Below are 14,974 nucleotides of genomic sequence, written 5' to 3'. Positions count from 1 at the left end.
CCTGTAATCTTATATATTACACCTACATACACGAATATATGCATACGTATGCAAAAGTATTAGATAGTGTGTTCACCCTTGTTTTAGTGATTTCCTTTTTTTTTACCGAAAGCGAAATGTAAACAAATTCTAAAATGCGTAGCAACAGTGTAAATAATGAGGTGGACATGGAGGAAAAAATAAAAAAAATGAAACACTTAGTTTGCAAGAATAAAGAAGAAATTAAAAAAGTTAATGAAATTATAACAGAGGCAGATAAACTTTTATACAAATTTGCTGTAGAGGATAATGATTATAACAAATACAGTTCTATTGATAAAGAATCACATCTGTATTTTAAAAAAGTTAAGAATACGGATGTAGGAAAGCTGAGCCTTATTTTCCACGACTCCTCGAAGGTATAAGCAAATGGAAAAAACTAAAACAGTATATAATGTAAAAAATTAAAAAAAAATAAAACGTAAAACGTGAAACGTAGAATATAAAACATAAAGTGTACATCATAAAACGTAAAACGTAAAAAAATCACGCAAAATTCATAGAAAAAAAAATATTCATAATACTTTTACTAATTAGCTCGAAAAATTAATACGAGTAATATGGGACGAAAATGGCACAAAAAAATTTGACCCACATTTTATAGAAGGTTTAAAAAATAAACACATACTTGCAGATAATATCATTTTGAAATTTTTTTTTATTTGGTTAATATATTATCATTTTATTATATTTTAATTTGTTTTGATTTAATTTAATTTAATTTCGTTTTTTTTTTTTTTCCATTTACATTGATACAACTGGATGCATAATGACACATTTTAAAATGTGCGCATGTATTTAATTAGGTAAAATTCTTCGAGTGTACGATAAGGATTTAATATTAATACAACAAAGTTATAAGGGCACATTAGGAAATGAAGGCAGATACTTTTATACTCTGGCGCACAAAAAAAAAGTAAAAAGATGCATTTTTTTTTTTTTAAAATAATTTTACCTTATTTTTGCACCAACCATTCATATAAATGAGCTAATACAATGTATTTTATATGCATATATATATATATATGACTATTTTTACATGCAAATATATTTACGCTCCTTTTCGTAACGTTTGTAGATAAATAGCGAGTCCTACATAATTACATGTGTGTCGTTAAATGTAAATGACAATAATAAAAAAGGTAAAAGCAGTTTTGTAAATCCTTTTATCAGTAGCGTAAATTCCTTTTCAATTGATATTGAATGTGATCAGGAAATTATGAACTCTTCGTTAAAAAAAATGTTTATTAATTTGTCTGGTTATTATATTAAAAAAGAAAACACGAGTATGAAATTAACCTATATTTCCTCGGTAAAAAAACTACAACCATAAGTGCTATTCGATATTGCTTTTTCATCGATAAATTTTACTTTTTTTCTGGGTTTATTTTTATTTTTACTTTTATTTTAACTTTATTTTATCTATATATGTAATCTTTACTTTATCCATACATATTATCTTTATTTTATTTTTCGTTACTTATGTATGAACTCATTTTTACGTAGCATATGTGTATGTTCATAAAACTGTAATTATTGTTTAAATGATGCATTACGTATATTTTTTATCCTTTTATTACCTTATTTTAGATTGAGCTTGATACGTCATCTTTGATTCCTCAATTTATTATACGAAAGATTAAGGCTAGCAAAATGTCACTCTTAACAATGTTAAAAAACAATATATGATTATTATATTTGAATGAATAGATTATGACAGAATTTATTAGTTTAATTATTAAATTAATGGCATATCTATATCCCTTTGTATATAATACCCTTATTAATATCTTTTTATGTAGTTATAATGATATTTTTCTTTTTTTCTTTTTTTTTTTTCTGGGCCAATTTAAAAGACTTCATCAAAGGAATTTTTATTTTTTTGTTTTAAAGTATCTTTTGTCAAATTTTTACATAACCCAATTGGGTCTAGTTGCACATAAATATGTAGATTCACATATATATATATATGTACGTATGTATATATACATGTGTGATTGGATGTGTGTACATATACGTACGTTATGAAAAGGTAAAAGGAACTTACGTGTTCATGAAACTTCCAAACACTATTCTAAATTGTAAAACATTATTTTTCAAATAAAAAATTAATATAATGTATTCTAGTTGATACATACGGTAAAAAAAAAAAAAAAGTAAAACAAAACTCGTATAGCGTAAAAGAGTATGAAAAATAGTATAATTCATATATATCTATGCGCATGTGTACCTATGTACATATATATATTTGCACACAACATACATTTTAATCCTTCCATTTCATTTTGCACACGTATTTAATTTTTGTTAATCTTAAGACAGCTCATTTGGGATAATATATATTCTTCTATTTATTTCAAACGTTGGTGAAACTACTTTCCAAAAGATACTTCAATTCGTAATTTATACATCACGACACCTTCTCATAAGATATACATGCGTTCGCATAAAACATATGTATATATATATATATATATATACATATATATATATATGTGCGAACGTGTCTCACTTCAATCTAGTGAAAGTTATCATGGAGTATATAATTATTCATCTCTTCAAAATTCTTATTTGGCAAAGAAATGCGCTTAAGGGTTTTATTGTAAATCTTTTTTTTGAATTTATCAAATTTGAGGCTTGAAAAATTCTGAAAAGGAAAAGAAGAGGGAATATAACTTGTGGGGACATAAAGAGAAAAGCAAAAATGCAATATGAGCTAAAATGTCAGAGGGAGACAGCTGGTTCAAAAAAGTTCATAACTAAACACATAAAAAAATTGCAAAAAAAAAATACTGTCACTAAGCATATTCCCCACAGGTAGTATTATAAACATAATAATATTAATATATTATTATTTTTAATTTTTGTCCACATGTGTGGGTTTATATGTATTTATACATATATATATATATATATATATATATATATATATATATATATATATATATATGTGCTTATTCTGTATTACATCAAAAAGCAAATTCTTGAAATAAAAACTTGGTATTATTAATAAGGCTAACCACGCAAAATGTGTTAAGTTTTTTTTATTCTTTTTTACAATCATTTTGGAACAAAATTTCTTTTTTTTTTTTTAAATATTGAATTTTCCAACGAGCTATTCTTAATATCTCCTCTAATTCTGCGCTTTTAATTATGCTCCTTATTTCCAAAATATATTTGATTTCACCTAAAAGATCTTCAAAGTTGTAATAGTATATATTTATATATATATATATATGTGCAATGTACTTACTGGTATAAATAAACGTATTACGTGAAAATACTACTGTTAAAAATGTATCTATTTTACTGTTGCATAGCAAAAAAAAGGAACCATTTATAAAAGAATTATAAAAAAAAATATATATATATATATATATATATATATATATATATATATACATATTACTCTTATATGAGAGAATATTTAGCCTTTTAAATGATTCATTATGTTTCCATAAAAAAGTAGTTATTATTACATTATGTACCTTTAATACGACACATACATTCTTTTGTTTTTATAACTTAAACGTAGATATGTGCAATATTTTGACTACTCTTTATTTATATACTCTCTCTGTACAAAATATATATATAAATGAACCAAAAGGAAAAAAAAAAAAAAAATAAATTAAAGTGTTATAAAAGCAATAATCCACTATAATAAAAAAATATGGATATGAAAAAGTGTATTAATACCAATATGTAAGAATGGCAATTAAAAGAAAAAAAAAAGAAAAAAAGCAATAATATTTAGTATTATTTAATTAAAATTCTTAAATGGAAGAATGTGGAATTACGAAAGTTCACATTTCCTTAATGTTTCTACGTAAAAAGTAAAATACAAGGAAAAATATACATACATAAGTAAATAGGTATATACTTTCATAAGTTAATAAGTATATACGTAAGTGAATACATACAAAAATACCCACGCTCGTGTATGCATTTTCAAAAGTTCAGTTATTAACAGTTTTTGTCTTAACTATTTGATTTATTTTCTTTCTCGTTTTTATTTCTTATTTTTCAATAAATGGAAATAATAAAAAAATATGAATTACCCAAACGATACATCACATATAAGAAAATGGTTTTTCAAAAGCAGAAAAGAAATAGATGATATATGCTTAAAAAAATATAATGACTTTAAAGAAAAATTTAAAGATAGTAATGTGAGCATACCGAAATATGCTGATATAGAGAAAACCAAGCTATATTTTTGTTATCAGCTAACTCACTTTTCTGAAATAAAAGGACTGAAACCGCAAATAGTGGAATGTGCTACTGTGTTGTATAACAGGTTTTATTTGAAGGAAATTATTTTAGAATATGATCCACGTATCTTAATATTTACCTGTATCATATTAGCAATAAAATTGGAAGGGTATGGTAGATTATATAGAATGAATGAATTCTTTAACGATATTGACATAAATTTAGATAAAGTATTAGAACATGAAGATGTCGTTTGCTCATCATTAAACTTTGAATTAAATTTTTTGTATACGAAAGAATGTTTATATTATTTAAAAATTAAGTTTTTAAATTATATTAATAAATATATAAATAAAGATAATGAAATAAAAAATTCCTTCGAAAATATATGTGATAAAATTTACATGACCACGTCAGATGAATGCTTAAAAATTATTGAAAACTTTTTCATCACCTTTACATATACGCCTGCACAAATAGCATTATATTGCTTTATAAATAATATTAAAATAAATTTTAATATAGTTAATGCGGATAAATTTATTTTAGAGTTTATTACAAACAATAATCAAATTCTTTTTCAAAAATTAAAGAACAAAATTGATGAACTGCATATCGAATATAAAGAACATCTTGATTTCAGAAATACATTTGACGATGAAAATACAACTAGACAGATAGGTGAGACCTTAGATATGTGTATTGATATTTATAAAATTTTAAAGAAAAAAAAAAGTTACAAAAAATCTAAGAAAAAGAAGTTAAATAGCGAAGATTATACGCAAAGCGAATCTAGCAAAAAGATTGACGTAAAATAGAAATTAAAAAAAGGGTTCCCATATAATAAGAAACTTTATTTTTTCTGTTTACAGTTGGAGAAGAATATTTTGAATGTTATAGTTATTTTATTTTTTTTTTTTTTTTTGCTATAGACTAATGTTCATGAAGTTTTACGCTGTAATTATAGTGTGCTATATATATATATTGCATAAAAATGAATTTACATGCACATGTTATACTTTTCAGTTAAAATGCAGAGCACTAGACTAATTATATCGTACATTGTAAGTACAACACCACTAACGTAATATTTTGTAAAATATTCACATACATATATTTATTTTTATTTCTAATATATAATATGTACACATTATTATGTCACTTATGTATTGTGCCTCTCAATTTTGGACCTTTATAAGCAGTAAAACAAAAGTTATTTATTTGTTTTTATAAATAATACTAATTGGTAAAATAAAGTCAGTTCTCTTCGTTTATTTTCATTTTCGTGCTAATGTTTGTCTTTGTTTTATTTATTTTTATTTTTTTTATGTTATACTTTTAAAAAAAAAACATAAAAATAAAGAAAATAAAAAAAGGAAAAAATAAAAGAAGGCTTAATTCTACATATAAGATATGAAACAAATGAAGTAATGTAACAGTAAAATACGTTGTTTCACTTGAATTCTTATTTTTTATTTTTTTTTTTTTTTGTTATTGTATATGTAAATATATATGTGTATGTGCGAGTGTGGTGTAATCCTGCTATTCTATTATGTATGAGAAAGGTGCTACCAAAAAATTTGATCGATATTTCATTTTAACATTTAAAAATCTTAAAATAAAAGTATTACTATAAAAAAATTCATTCAAATCTTTTATACTTTTGCTATTTGAATAAAACGTAATACAGTAAAATCTACCAAAGTGAAATGTACCTACATTCGGTTTTTTTATGCAAAAGGCAAATTTCCTCCAACCTAAATCATTGATACTTATTATATTGCCATTATATTTATTTACTATAAAATGAAAATTTTTCATTAAATTTTTAACGTCGTCTTTTTTTATGTGTTTACTTAAGGCTATATAAGACTCATACAAAACCATCTTTCGTGATCCTTTTCTTTAATTCATCAGAGCCAGTTTAACCAATCTTTCTTATGCTTCTTTTGCATAAATCTATACACACAAATGTATATAAGCACATATATATATATATATATATATATACATATACACAGAGAAATAATTCCTGTACGTGAAAATGTTGCACTCTAAAAAAGAAACATACATATATAAAAAAATCTTGTATGTTTATCTATTTATCGTTTTATATCTTACAATCTTCCTTTCTTTGGGATTCCAAACTGTTCATTCGACTTCTACTGTAACTTCAAAATAAGCATCATTTCAGTTCGTTCGTAATTTATTTGAATATATATAAAATTAAAGAGGTAAAATATGATCGTTGGTACATAAAATAAAATTTTCCTTATACAAATGGACGAAAAAGAATTATATGCATAATATTTTAAAATTATATAAAAGTTTTTTTTTAAAAAAAAAAAAAAAAAGGTACTACAAATTGTTTATTAAAAATGTAAATCACAAAACTAAAAGATTAATTACATCAAGATAAAACAATAAAAAATTAAACCTTAAAAAATGAAGCTATAATAATAAAGGAAGCGTTTATGCGTACGCATACATACACATATACGTATATGTATATATATATATATATATATACGCGTATGCGAAAGCTTAACAAAACTCAAAAAATAAAATATAATGAACAAATAAAATGATAAAAATTTTCACTTAGATAATTTCGTTATTGTATGTGTGATAAAAAAAAAAAAAAAAAAAAGTAATTAAATAAAGTAAATAACTAAATAATTATAAAAGGAATAATAATCAAATCAAAAGAAAAAAAAAAATCAAATGAATAAACGAATTAGATAATTTTTCTTCGACTTCCCATATTCATATTCACTGTTGACAGATACTATTTTTCCCTATATGTAGCAAATAAGAAAATTGTTGTTATCGGAAAAGGAAATAAAAATAAATTTATCCCTTATTTATTTTTATTTTGTGTCTGAAACTGACTGAAAAAAAACGAAAAAGAAGAAAACTTTATATTTATATATTGTCTTACATTAGTGTATTTCGTCTATGTAAATAACTTTTTCCCGTTTTATGTTAGAGGAAATAGTGCAATGAAAATGTACATGTGTATGTGTTTGTGTATATATATGTATATATATATATGCATGTGTATACATAATTCGCTGCAACTGGAGCATATATAATGCATGCAAGTATTATTACGTGAAAGGGCTGCAACGTTACTTCTTCGATATTTATCAGCTGTTTAATAAAGTATTCTGCACTCACATATTTCGTTTTTTTATTTTCACACACAAAGTCAATTAAATTGCGAATTTTTCCATGTGGCCATTGTAAATTTAGCTACAAAATTAAAGTGCGCAAAATGATACCGACAATATGAAGCATATTTATTGTAGTTGCTTAAAAAAAGCGAATATGTTTAATAGTAATGTAAACAAAAAAAAGAAAAAATAGATGTGAGGAGGGGAGGAAGGAAATATGCTATTTTTTCTTACTTCTGATAATATTCGCTTTAAACTGTTAACATCAATTGACGATAGCGAATTCCATGGAATTCCGTAGACTTCTTCAAACAAAGACTATAAATTTAACATAAAAAATAATGTGGTATGAGGTGTATTAAAAAAAAAAAAAAAATGATAAACGTAACGTTTCTTTTTTTTTTTTTTTATTTATTTTATGTTTATATATGCTGTCTACCTGAACAGCATTAATATCTAAGAGTTCGACTAAAATTTGTTTGACTATGATAATGAGAACGAAAAACTCTTCCTGGTTTAGGCCATTTTTGTTGTTTCTGTCAAACACTTCCAGAAACTCCTAAAGAAGGGGTATATTTTTATGAGTAAAAAGTAACAAAATATATTAGGATTAATATTTACACAAATTATTTATATTAATCGTTACATTTTTTATATTAATATATATATTTTTTTTTTTTCTTTGTTGTAATTTTAAGACTTTTCTAGTTATATATTTTAAAGAAATTACTTTGATATCATGTTCTGACGTTAAGTTAATTCCTTGTGATTTTAGGAATTTCAAAATTTTCGCGGAATCGATAATACCTCTGTTTTCCTCATCCAGTCCTATCCAAATACTAAACATTTTTTCCTGTATATTTGATGGCACTGTATTTGATTTTATTAGCAGCTGCCTCCAAAAAACTTCACCTCCTTCTTTTAATGCATGTAAGGTGGACTACAAAAAGGCAACAGTTAGACCAAATTTTGACAATATTATACAAACGAGTCAATATTAAATAAAATTATTTACCAAAAAAAAAAAAAAAAATGTTATACACACATACAAAATAAAAAATCTACAAATTAATATAGGAAAAAATGTATACAAAATTTAACCTTTATTTTTATAGCATCAATAAATTCAGATATTCTCTTTATGTTGTCTGATCTTTCAAATTCCCAGACCTACAAAAAAAGCGAAGCATATACGAGACGCGCGTTTATTATCTATTATATACTATTCTATTTTTCTTTTTCAACTATTCTTCATCAATTCGGTCATACATGTGTTGCATCATTTAATTATGCATTAATTTCTTCTTTTTTCGTTCCTTTTCGTCCTTTTTTTATTCCTCAAATTTCCTCACCTTCTCCAACAATTTAGTATCAATTAAATAGCCCGTTTTGCTAATCATAATATTGTAATAAATAATATATTTTAGCATAAATAAGAAAAGTACTATGCATACACAAATAGCCAAACTGCCATAACTATATAATTGAAACCATGTTATATTATCGACTCTTAATAAAAATATCCAACAAGATAATATGATTAAAAAGCAGAAGCACAACGTCTAAAAATAAAAATAAAAAATAAATGTATACATAAACAATGCTTACATTTTCATGTGCGAATAATGACGTACCCTTCTAAATTTAAGGTTCTTATATTCTCAACATATTTTACATAAAATTATTCTCTCTTCTTGCTTACTTGAAAAATAAAATTAATTAGAGGGGGGCCATTACCCCATAAAAAAAACAGTTGCTCATGTTTGTTGGGGAATGTTGTTTTATAGAGAAAATAATTTATTGTTGAGGGGTACACAGACTAAAAAGAATGGAGTAAAAAGATTGAAAAGTTTTACAATAAACTATGTATATAATTAGTAAAATATCATAATTATAATTTTTATTTTTATTTTAGTTTTCAATTTTATTTTAATATTAGTTTTCATTTTAATTTTTATTTTAGTTTTTTTTTTTAGTTTTTATTTTCCTTTTTATTATTAAATATTTTATTACTTGTTGTTTTAGTAATTTATAATATGGAGTAATATCCTTTTTGTTTTGATCACATGTTTCAATATGATATCTATTTAGTAAATATTTTGATATATCCCTTGGTAGCAATTTCCTGTCTATTCTATACAACTGCATAAAAAATGGTAAAAGGTGTGATTTTAGTTTTTTCATTAAATAGTGTTAAATGGCATGATGATAACTATCATTAAATAATACGATGCTTGCGCATCCAAACATGCACGACATATTTGAACATACACATTTTTATACATACATATATACACAAATACATATATACGTATGGATATTTTTGTTTTACGTAAATGAACAATAGAATTAGCCCAACAACACACACTAATGACAATCCGTTTAAAAAAATAACTTCCGCTTTAAGTCTTATGTTAAAAAATGGCCTATATAAAAACAAACAAATAAATTATCAAAAGATAAAATACATTATATTTCATAATAAATTAAATGTGTTTTTTGCAATTTTTCTGATATAATACCTTAAGGAAATACATGAGAATACTAAAAATAATATAACAGCATTAGGTATTTTTATCAGCTTGACGTTATATTTCAATAAACATGCTCTCATATATTCATAGTAATAATATCCATTGGGGTCTAGACCAGGAATACTTATAGCATCCACATTTTCAGAAAAATCATATCTACAGTAGAATAAAAAAACGACAATAACCTTAGTTTTTAAATAAATATAGGATGTGAAAAAGAATTTTTTTTTTTATTCATTTTTTGATATTTTTGTTAAACTAAAAATTTTACCTGTGGGCTAAATATTTAGAATTTCTACCATATCTTGAAATAAAAAATAGATTCTTGAAACACCCTTCTCTATATTCTTTCAACTCCTTTGCTACAGTTGATATGTCACAATTATCTGATTCGGAAAACCACTTCAATATTTTTCTTGTTACGAAATGTATGTTTATAATAAATAGCGAATAACTAAAAAAAATGGGGTAAGAACAGGATCCATTTTGAAATAATAGCGGTAGATGTAGAATTTGAAGTGAAGAAGTTACACAAATGTCCTCATATGTATGTATATATGTATATATATTTATGTATATATATATGCAACATAAGATGAACACTTTAGTAAAATTATATACACATTCATAAAATTTCCCTGTATTTACCATATTAAGAAATTCATGGAAATGAAAAGAATTTTTTCAAATATAATTTCTAGTAGTGGTTCAACATTATGCAGGATCTCATCAACATTTCTTTGTTGTGGCAGTATCTAAAAATATCGAGAACATCACAAAGGAGTAAATGGACAATAGCATAGTAGCATAAAGGGATAAAATCATAGAGGGACAAAATCATAGAGGGATAAAATCATAGAGGGATCAAAATATAAAGGGATAAAAGCATAAAGGGATAAAAGCATAAAGGTATAAAAACCTAAAGGAATATGAGCATAAAGGAATAAGAGCATAAATATAAACAGTAATGCCAAATCAGTGCAACAACAATATAGAATTAATATGAAACTCCTCGGTTTTCTACTTAATTTTACTTCACTTTTTTATCTATTTATTCATTTTTTATTTATATATGTTTTCTTAATTTTGTTGGTACTAACATCATAAAAAATTACTGCATCGAGCGCTTCAGCAATATTTGACTGAAGAATACCCCATATTGTGAGGTTAATTATTGTAATTAAAGATATTTGTCTAAAAGCTGTATTGAGTAAATCTTTTCTAAACTGATCTTTAGAATTTCTTACTCTCTTTTCAATATAATAGACCACATTTTGTATGAGCAGACTAAAAAATAAGGTAAATAATATTATAAATAAAAAGGCAGAATTTTTTTTTTTTTCATAATTCCATAACATTTCTTTTGCTTCTTCATTAACGCTACAGTAATCTGGACCAAAGGATTCATAATTACAGTTTTTTAGTATTAATTTTTCATGTTCAAATTTTTCATGTATATTTGATTTTATACCCAAAAAATTTTTCATATACTTTACTAAATCGTTAACATCAAGCATTTCCTTAGCATATTTTCCTCTTAAACGAATATTAGTTTTTTCTTCATCATCATTTTTAAATGTATTATAAAAATGATCATGCGTATCATTTTCCTTTTTTTCTACATTTGCATTAGACATTGCCAATTTCACATTTTCGTCTTCTTCCCTATATTTGTTTATATTATTATTTATATCTTGGTTAAAATTTGTTCCCTGTGTATTTTTATAAATTATTTTTTCTTTATTTATTTTTAAATCATTTGCATATATATCTTGTTTTTGTTCATTAGTTGAATGCTCCTTAGATGCTAAACTTTGGCCTATATTATCTGCTTCATTATGAAAAGAAATATAATTTTTAAGTAATTCGAGTTTATTAGAAAAATCTGCACCTTTTAAGACTTTGTTTAAATTAAAATTATTAGTATATTTTCCTTCTTCTTTATTTTGACTTCCAAAATCTGATGAATTATTTAGATGCTCATGTTTCTTTATGAATTTATCTGCTTGGGTTTTTTCTAATACTTTGCTCGATTGCGGTTCGTATGTTATTTTGTTTTGAGCTAATTTTTCGTTTGTCTTTTCGTTTTCCTTTTTGTTTGCCTTTTCATTTGGATTTTCATTTACATTTTCATTTCTATCATGTATTATGGGATCATTTCTTGCTAAAGAATTTTTATTCAGCTGAATGTTCTCCCCCACTTTTATTTCACCTTCACTGTTCATGTTATTTTTACTTTTTTGATCAATTTGTACTTCTTTTTCTTTTTGGTTTCCATACTCAATATTTTTTAAATCATTTTCTTTGTTTTCTTCTCCTTTTACTCCTTCTTTTTTATCAATATTCGTATCATAGTTTTCTTTCTTTTCATTAGCCTTTTGATCAAAGTGAAGGTAACCAATGAAGTTACCATTTTTAACAGCTTGTTTTAATACTTCTAATTTGTTTTCTTCTTTTTGTGTTCTTCTTATTTGTTTTTCTAATTTCGACTGAAAATATAATAAATTTTTAAGTTGTTCTATATTAAAGAAATCAATGTCGTCTTCTATTAATAAACGACAAACAGATTTACAATAACGCGCGTCTTTTTCTTTTAAGCATTCATTCTTGCTAAACGAGAGATTTTCAAAAATATTTTCTTTTAAAATGAATAGAGGATATTTTAAGAAAATCTAAAAAAAAAAAAAAAAAAAGGAAATATATGTGTCAAATGTAAAGAAATACAACATACATTTTTTTATTACATAGTAGACAAATAGAGGTAAATAATAAAGAAAAAAAAAATTTTAACTAAGCACCTTAGCACATTCAGCTAACTTGGCTTATATGTACATGTACGTGTACACTTGTATATATAAATATTTATATAACGCGCACGAATATATTTAAGTAGCACTATTCCAAAAAACTATGTATATGCTAACAATTCTTGTTCAAGTTTCGTATGTAGGATAGAAAATATTTCATTCTAAGAAATATGAATATCGCTTAATTATGTATGTATGTGTATATGTATGTGTATATGTATGTGTAAGTGTGTTAGTATGTAAGTGTGTGTGTATGTTTATGTGAGTATATATTTGAAAATCATGCAAAACTCCAGCAATAGAAAGCTCTCTCATTTCTTCGAATATATTTTTAAGCTGCTAACGAACACATAACAAAATTAGAGGGTACAACTTTAACATATTCTAGGTCCTATTACAAAAAAATTAAAAATGAAAAAAGGGAAAATCATTAAAAGACTCATATTTTACTTTTTCATCTAATTAATAAAAATGCATAATTCTTTTGCACAAGTCTGTGTTTTCTTTTTTTAGAAACTGTTTTATTTTAGTTGATTTGTTCTGTTTTCTTAGCTCTTCAATTCAATTTTCTTTTTTTTTTTTAAACCAAAACAGCAATTTTTCTCTAACCTTAAAAATGTGATTGTCGTGTAGTTGTGGAATAAGTTACCATTTATTATTTAATTTACTATATTTTAAAAATTTACATGATCTTTATTTTCTACAAATATCTGAAAAACAAAAAATAAAATAATATAATATTATATAATATATATGTATTAAATACATAATAAATAAATATTAAGTACATAATAAGTAAACACTGATTACATAATAAGTAAACACGAATTACATAATAAGTAAACACTAATTACATAATAAGTAAACGTTAAGTACATAATAAATAAATGAGAAGAAATAATAACAGGAAGAGGATACGATAACAAGGTAATTACATCAGTGGAGTAGAATATTGAGTCTTTTTAAACTTTATATTTTAAAATTACACTAATAAAACAGTTTATTGTTATTTGGGTTGTTCACTTAAAAATGAATGACGTTCTTTATTCTACTTTGTTTACAATTATTAATATTTTATGTGAATACAGATTTATAATTTTTCATAAGAATTATATTTGTCTATTAAATATTTTTAATTTTTGTATTATTTTTTTTTTCTGTTTTATTCATCGATAGAACATAGTAAAAATAAACGAAAGCTTAAACAAAATCCAAAAAAAAGAAATAAAAGAAAAATAGGAAAAGGAAAGAAATGAAAAGAAATCTAATTAGCTTTACAAAAATTATCTACTATATAGTAAAGTATGATTATTATATCATTTTTACAATTTATTATTTCATAAATAAAAAAAAAAAAAATTTCTAAATCTTAATTGGTAATTACATATATATAATTCATGAGTTTATTTTCGGACGAAGCAAAAGAAAAAAATAAAATAAAATATAAAGTTAAGGAAGAGTTATAACTGTAAACAATAGTCATAAAAAATAAATGTAATCAATATAATAATATATGTCTTACCAGTTACATCTGTTCGCGCACATCAGAATGTAACAAGATATAGGCAACCAGGTGCACAACAATATATTGATATATAAATATAAAAAAAAAAAAAAAAAAAAAAAAAAAGGTAAATAATATATTAAAAATACATAAAATAATGATTCAACAATTTTTTTCTACAGTCATAATTTTTACAACATTGTCCATAACTTCATTATTATAATCATTTTTCAAATTATGTTTATCTGTAATTATTTTTGGATAATTCCTGACATGTGCATAATATTTTTATAGCGGAAATAACTATGCACATCAAGAAAAATATTTTTTACTTATTAAAACTCTGTTGTATATATATACATATATACGTACATTTTTGCATAAATGAGAGTAAACTTACGAACAACTAAATGGCCAACTTTCTCTTATCTATCTACCTATTACTAATATTATCAACTATAAATGTGTATCCCCAATAGTCCATATTGTTACATTTTTATTTTCAACAAAATCTTTTTCATTAATTGCAATTATTTTATTCATTGCTTACTCGTTTTTTTACAAATGTTTTATATTGTAGAAATTTTTTTTGCTGTACTTTGTTTTCCTTAATTTTCCTTAATTTTATTTATTTTAATCTTAAACTTTTTTTTCGTTTTTTCTCTTTAATATGTATTGTTAACCAATGTAAATAAGTTA

The 14,974-nt window shown here is 23.8% G+C and overlaps 3 protein-coding genes and 1 pseudogene across 4 annotated transcripts; 2 read left to right on the top strand and 2 right to left on the bottom strand.

The window, feature by feature from the left end:
* Nucleotides 1–134: 134 nt before the first annotated feature.
* Nucleotides 135–1,728, top strand: MKS88_004454 (fam-a protein; the record flags this gene model as incomplete). The annotated part of the gene is made up of 5 exons (XM_067217633.1): nucleotides 135–398; nucleotides 577–646; nucleotides 846–955; nucleotides 1,118–1,351; nucleotides 1,630–1,728. 5 exons carry the CDS (start codon nucleotides 135–137, stop codon nucleotides 1,726–1,728), a joined length of 777 nt encoding a protein of 258 aa, XP_067072041.1.
* Nucleotides 1,729–4,091: 2,363 nt separating this feature from the next.
* MKS88_004453 (cyclin 1) lies at nucleotides 4,092–5,072 on the top strand (the record flags this gene model as incomplete). The annotated part of the gene is made up of 1 exon (XM_067217632.1): nucleotides 4,092–5,072. The coding sequence occupies one exon, from the start codon at nucleotides 4,092–4,094 to the stop codon at nucleotides 5,070–5,072; it is 981 nt and encodes a 326-aa protein (XP_067072040.1).
* Nucleotides 5,073–5,796: 724 nt separating this feature from the next.
* MKS88_004452 (ribosomal protein S6) lies at nucleotides 5,797–6,141 on the bottom strand (the record flags this gene model as incomplete). Its single annotated transcript, XM_067217630.1, has 1 exon — nucleotides 5,797–6,141. The coding sequence occupies one exon, from the start codon at nucleotides 6,139–6,141 to the stop codon at nucleotides 5,797–5,799; it is 345 nt and encodes a 114-aa protein (XP_067072039.1).
* A 983-nt stretch (nucleotides 6,142–7,124) lies between these two features.
* Nucleotides 7,125–14,818, bottom strand: MKS88_004451 (annotated as a pseudogene). The gene is made up of 17 exons: nucleotides 14,733–14,818; nucleotides 14,456–14,543; nucleotides 13,458–13,481; nucleotides 13,142–13,162; nucleotides 11,080–12,636; nucleotides 10,613–10,719; nucleotides 10,236–10,418; nucleotides 9,953–10,120; nucleotides 9,444–9,564; nucleotides 9,133–9,249; nucleotides 8,783–8,992; nucleotides 8,532–8,600; nucleotides 8,161–8,370; nucleotides 7,870–7,989; nucleotides 7,665–7,748; nucleotides 7,369–7,509; nucleotides 7,128–7,145 (listed from the first exon to the last, which is right to left on the bottom strand). Coding segments are annotated over exons 1-17 (3,324 nt in total).
* Between the last annotated feature and the right edge of the window lie 156 nt (nucleotides 14,819–14,974).

Source organism: Plasmodium brasilianum, chromosome 12, assembly GCF_023973825.1.
Source record: "Plasmodium brasilianum strain Bolivian I chromosome 12, whole genome shotgun sequence".
Lineage (NCBI taxonomy): Eukaryota > Apicomplexa > Aconoidasida > Haemosporida > Plasmodiidae > Plasmodium > Plasmodium brasilianum.
Note: the sequence above shows the minus strand (reverse complement) of the source record. Positions and strands in the feature narration are given on the sequence as shown.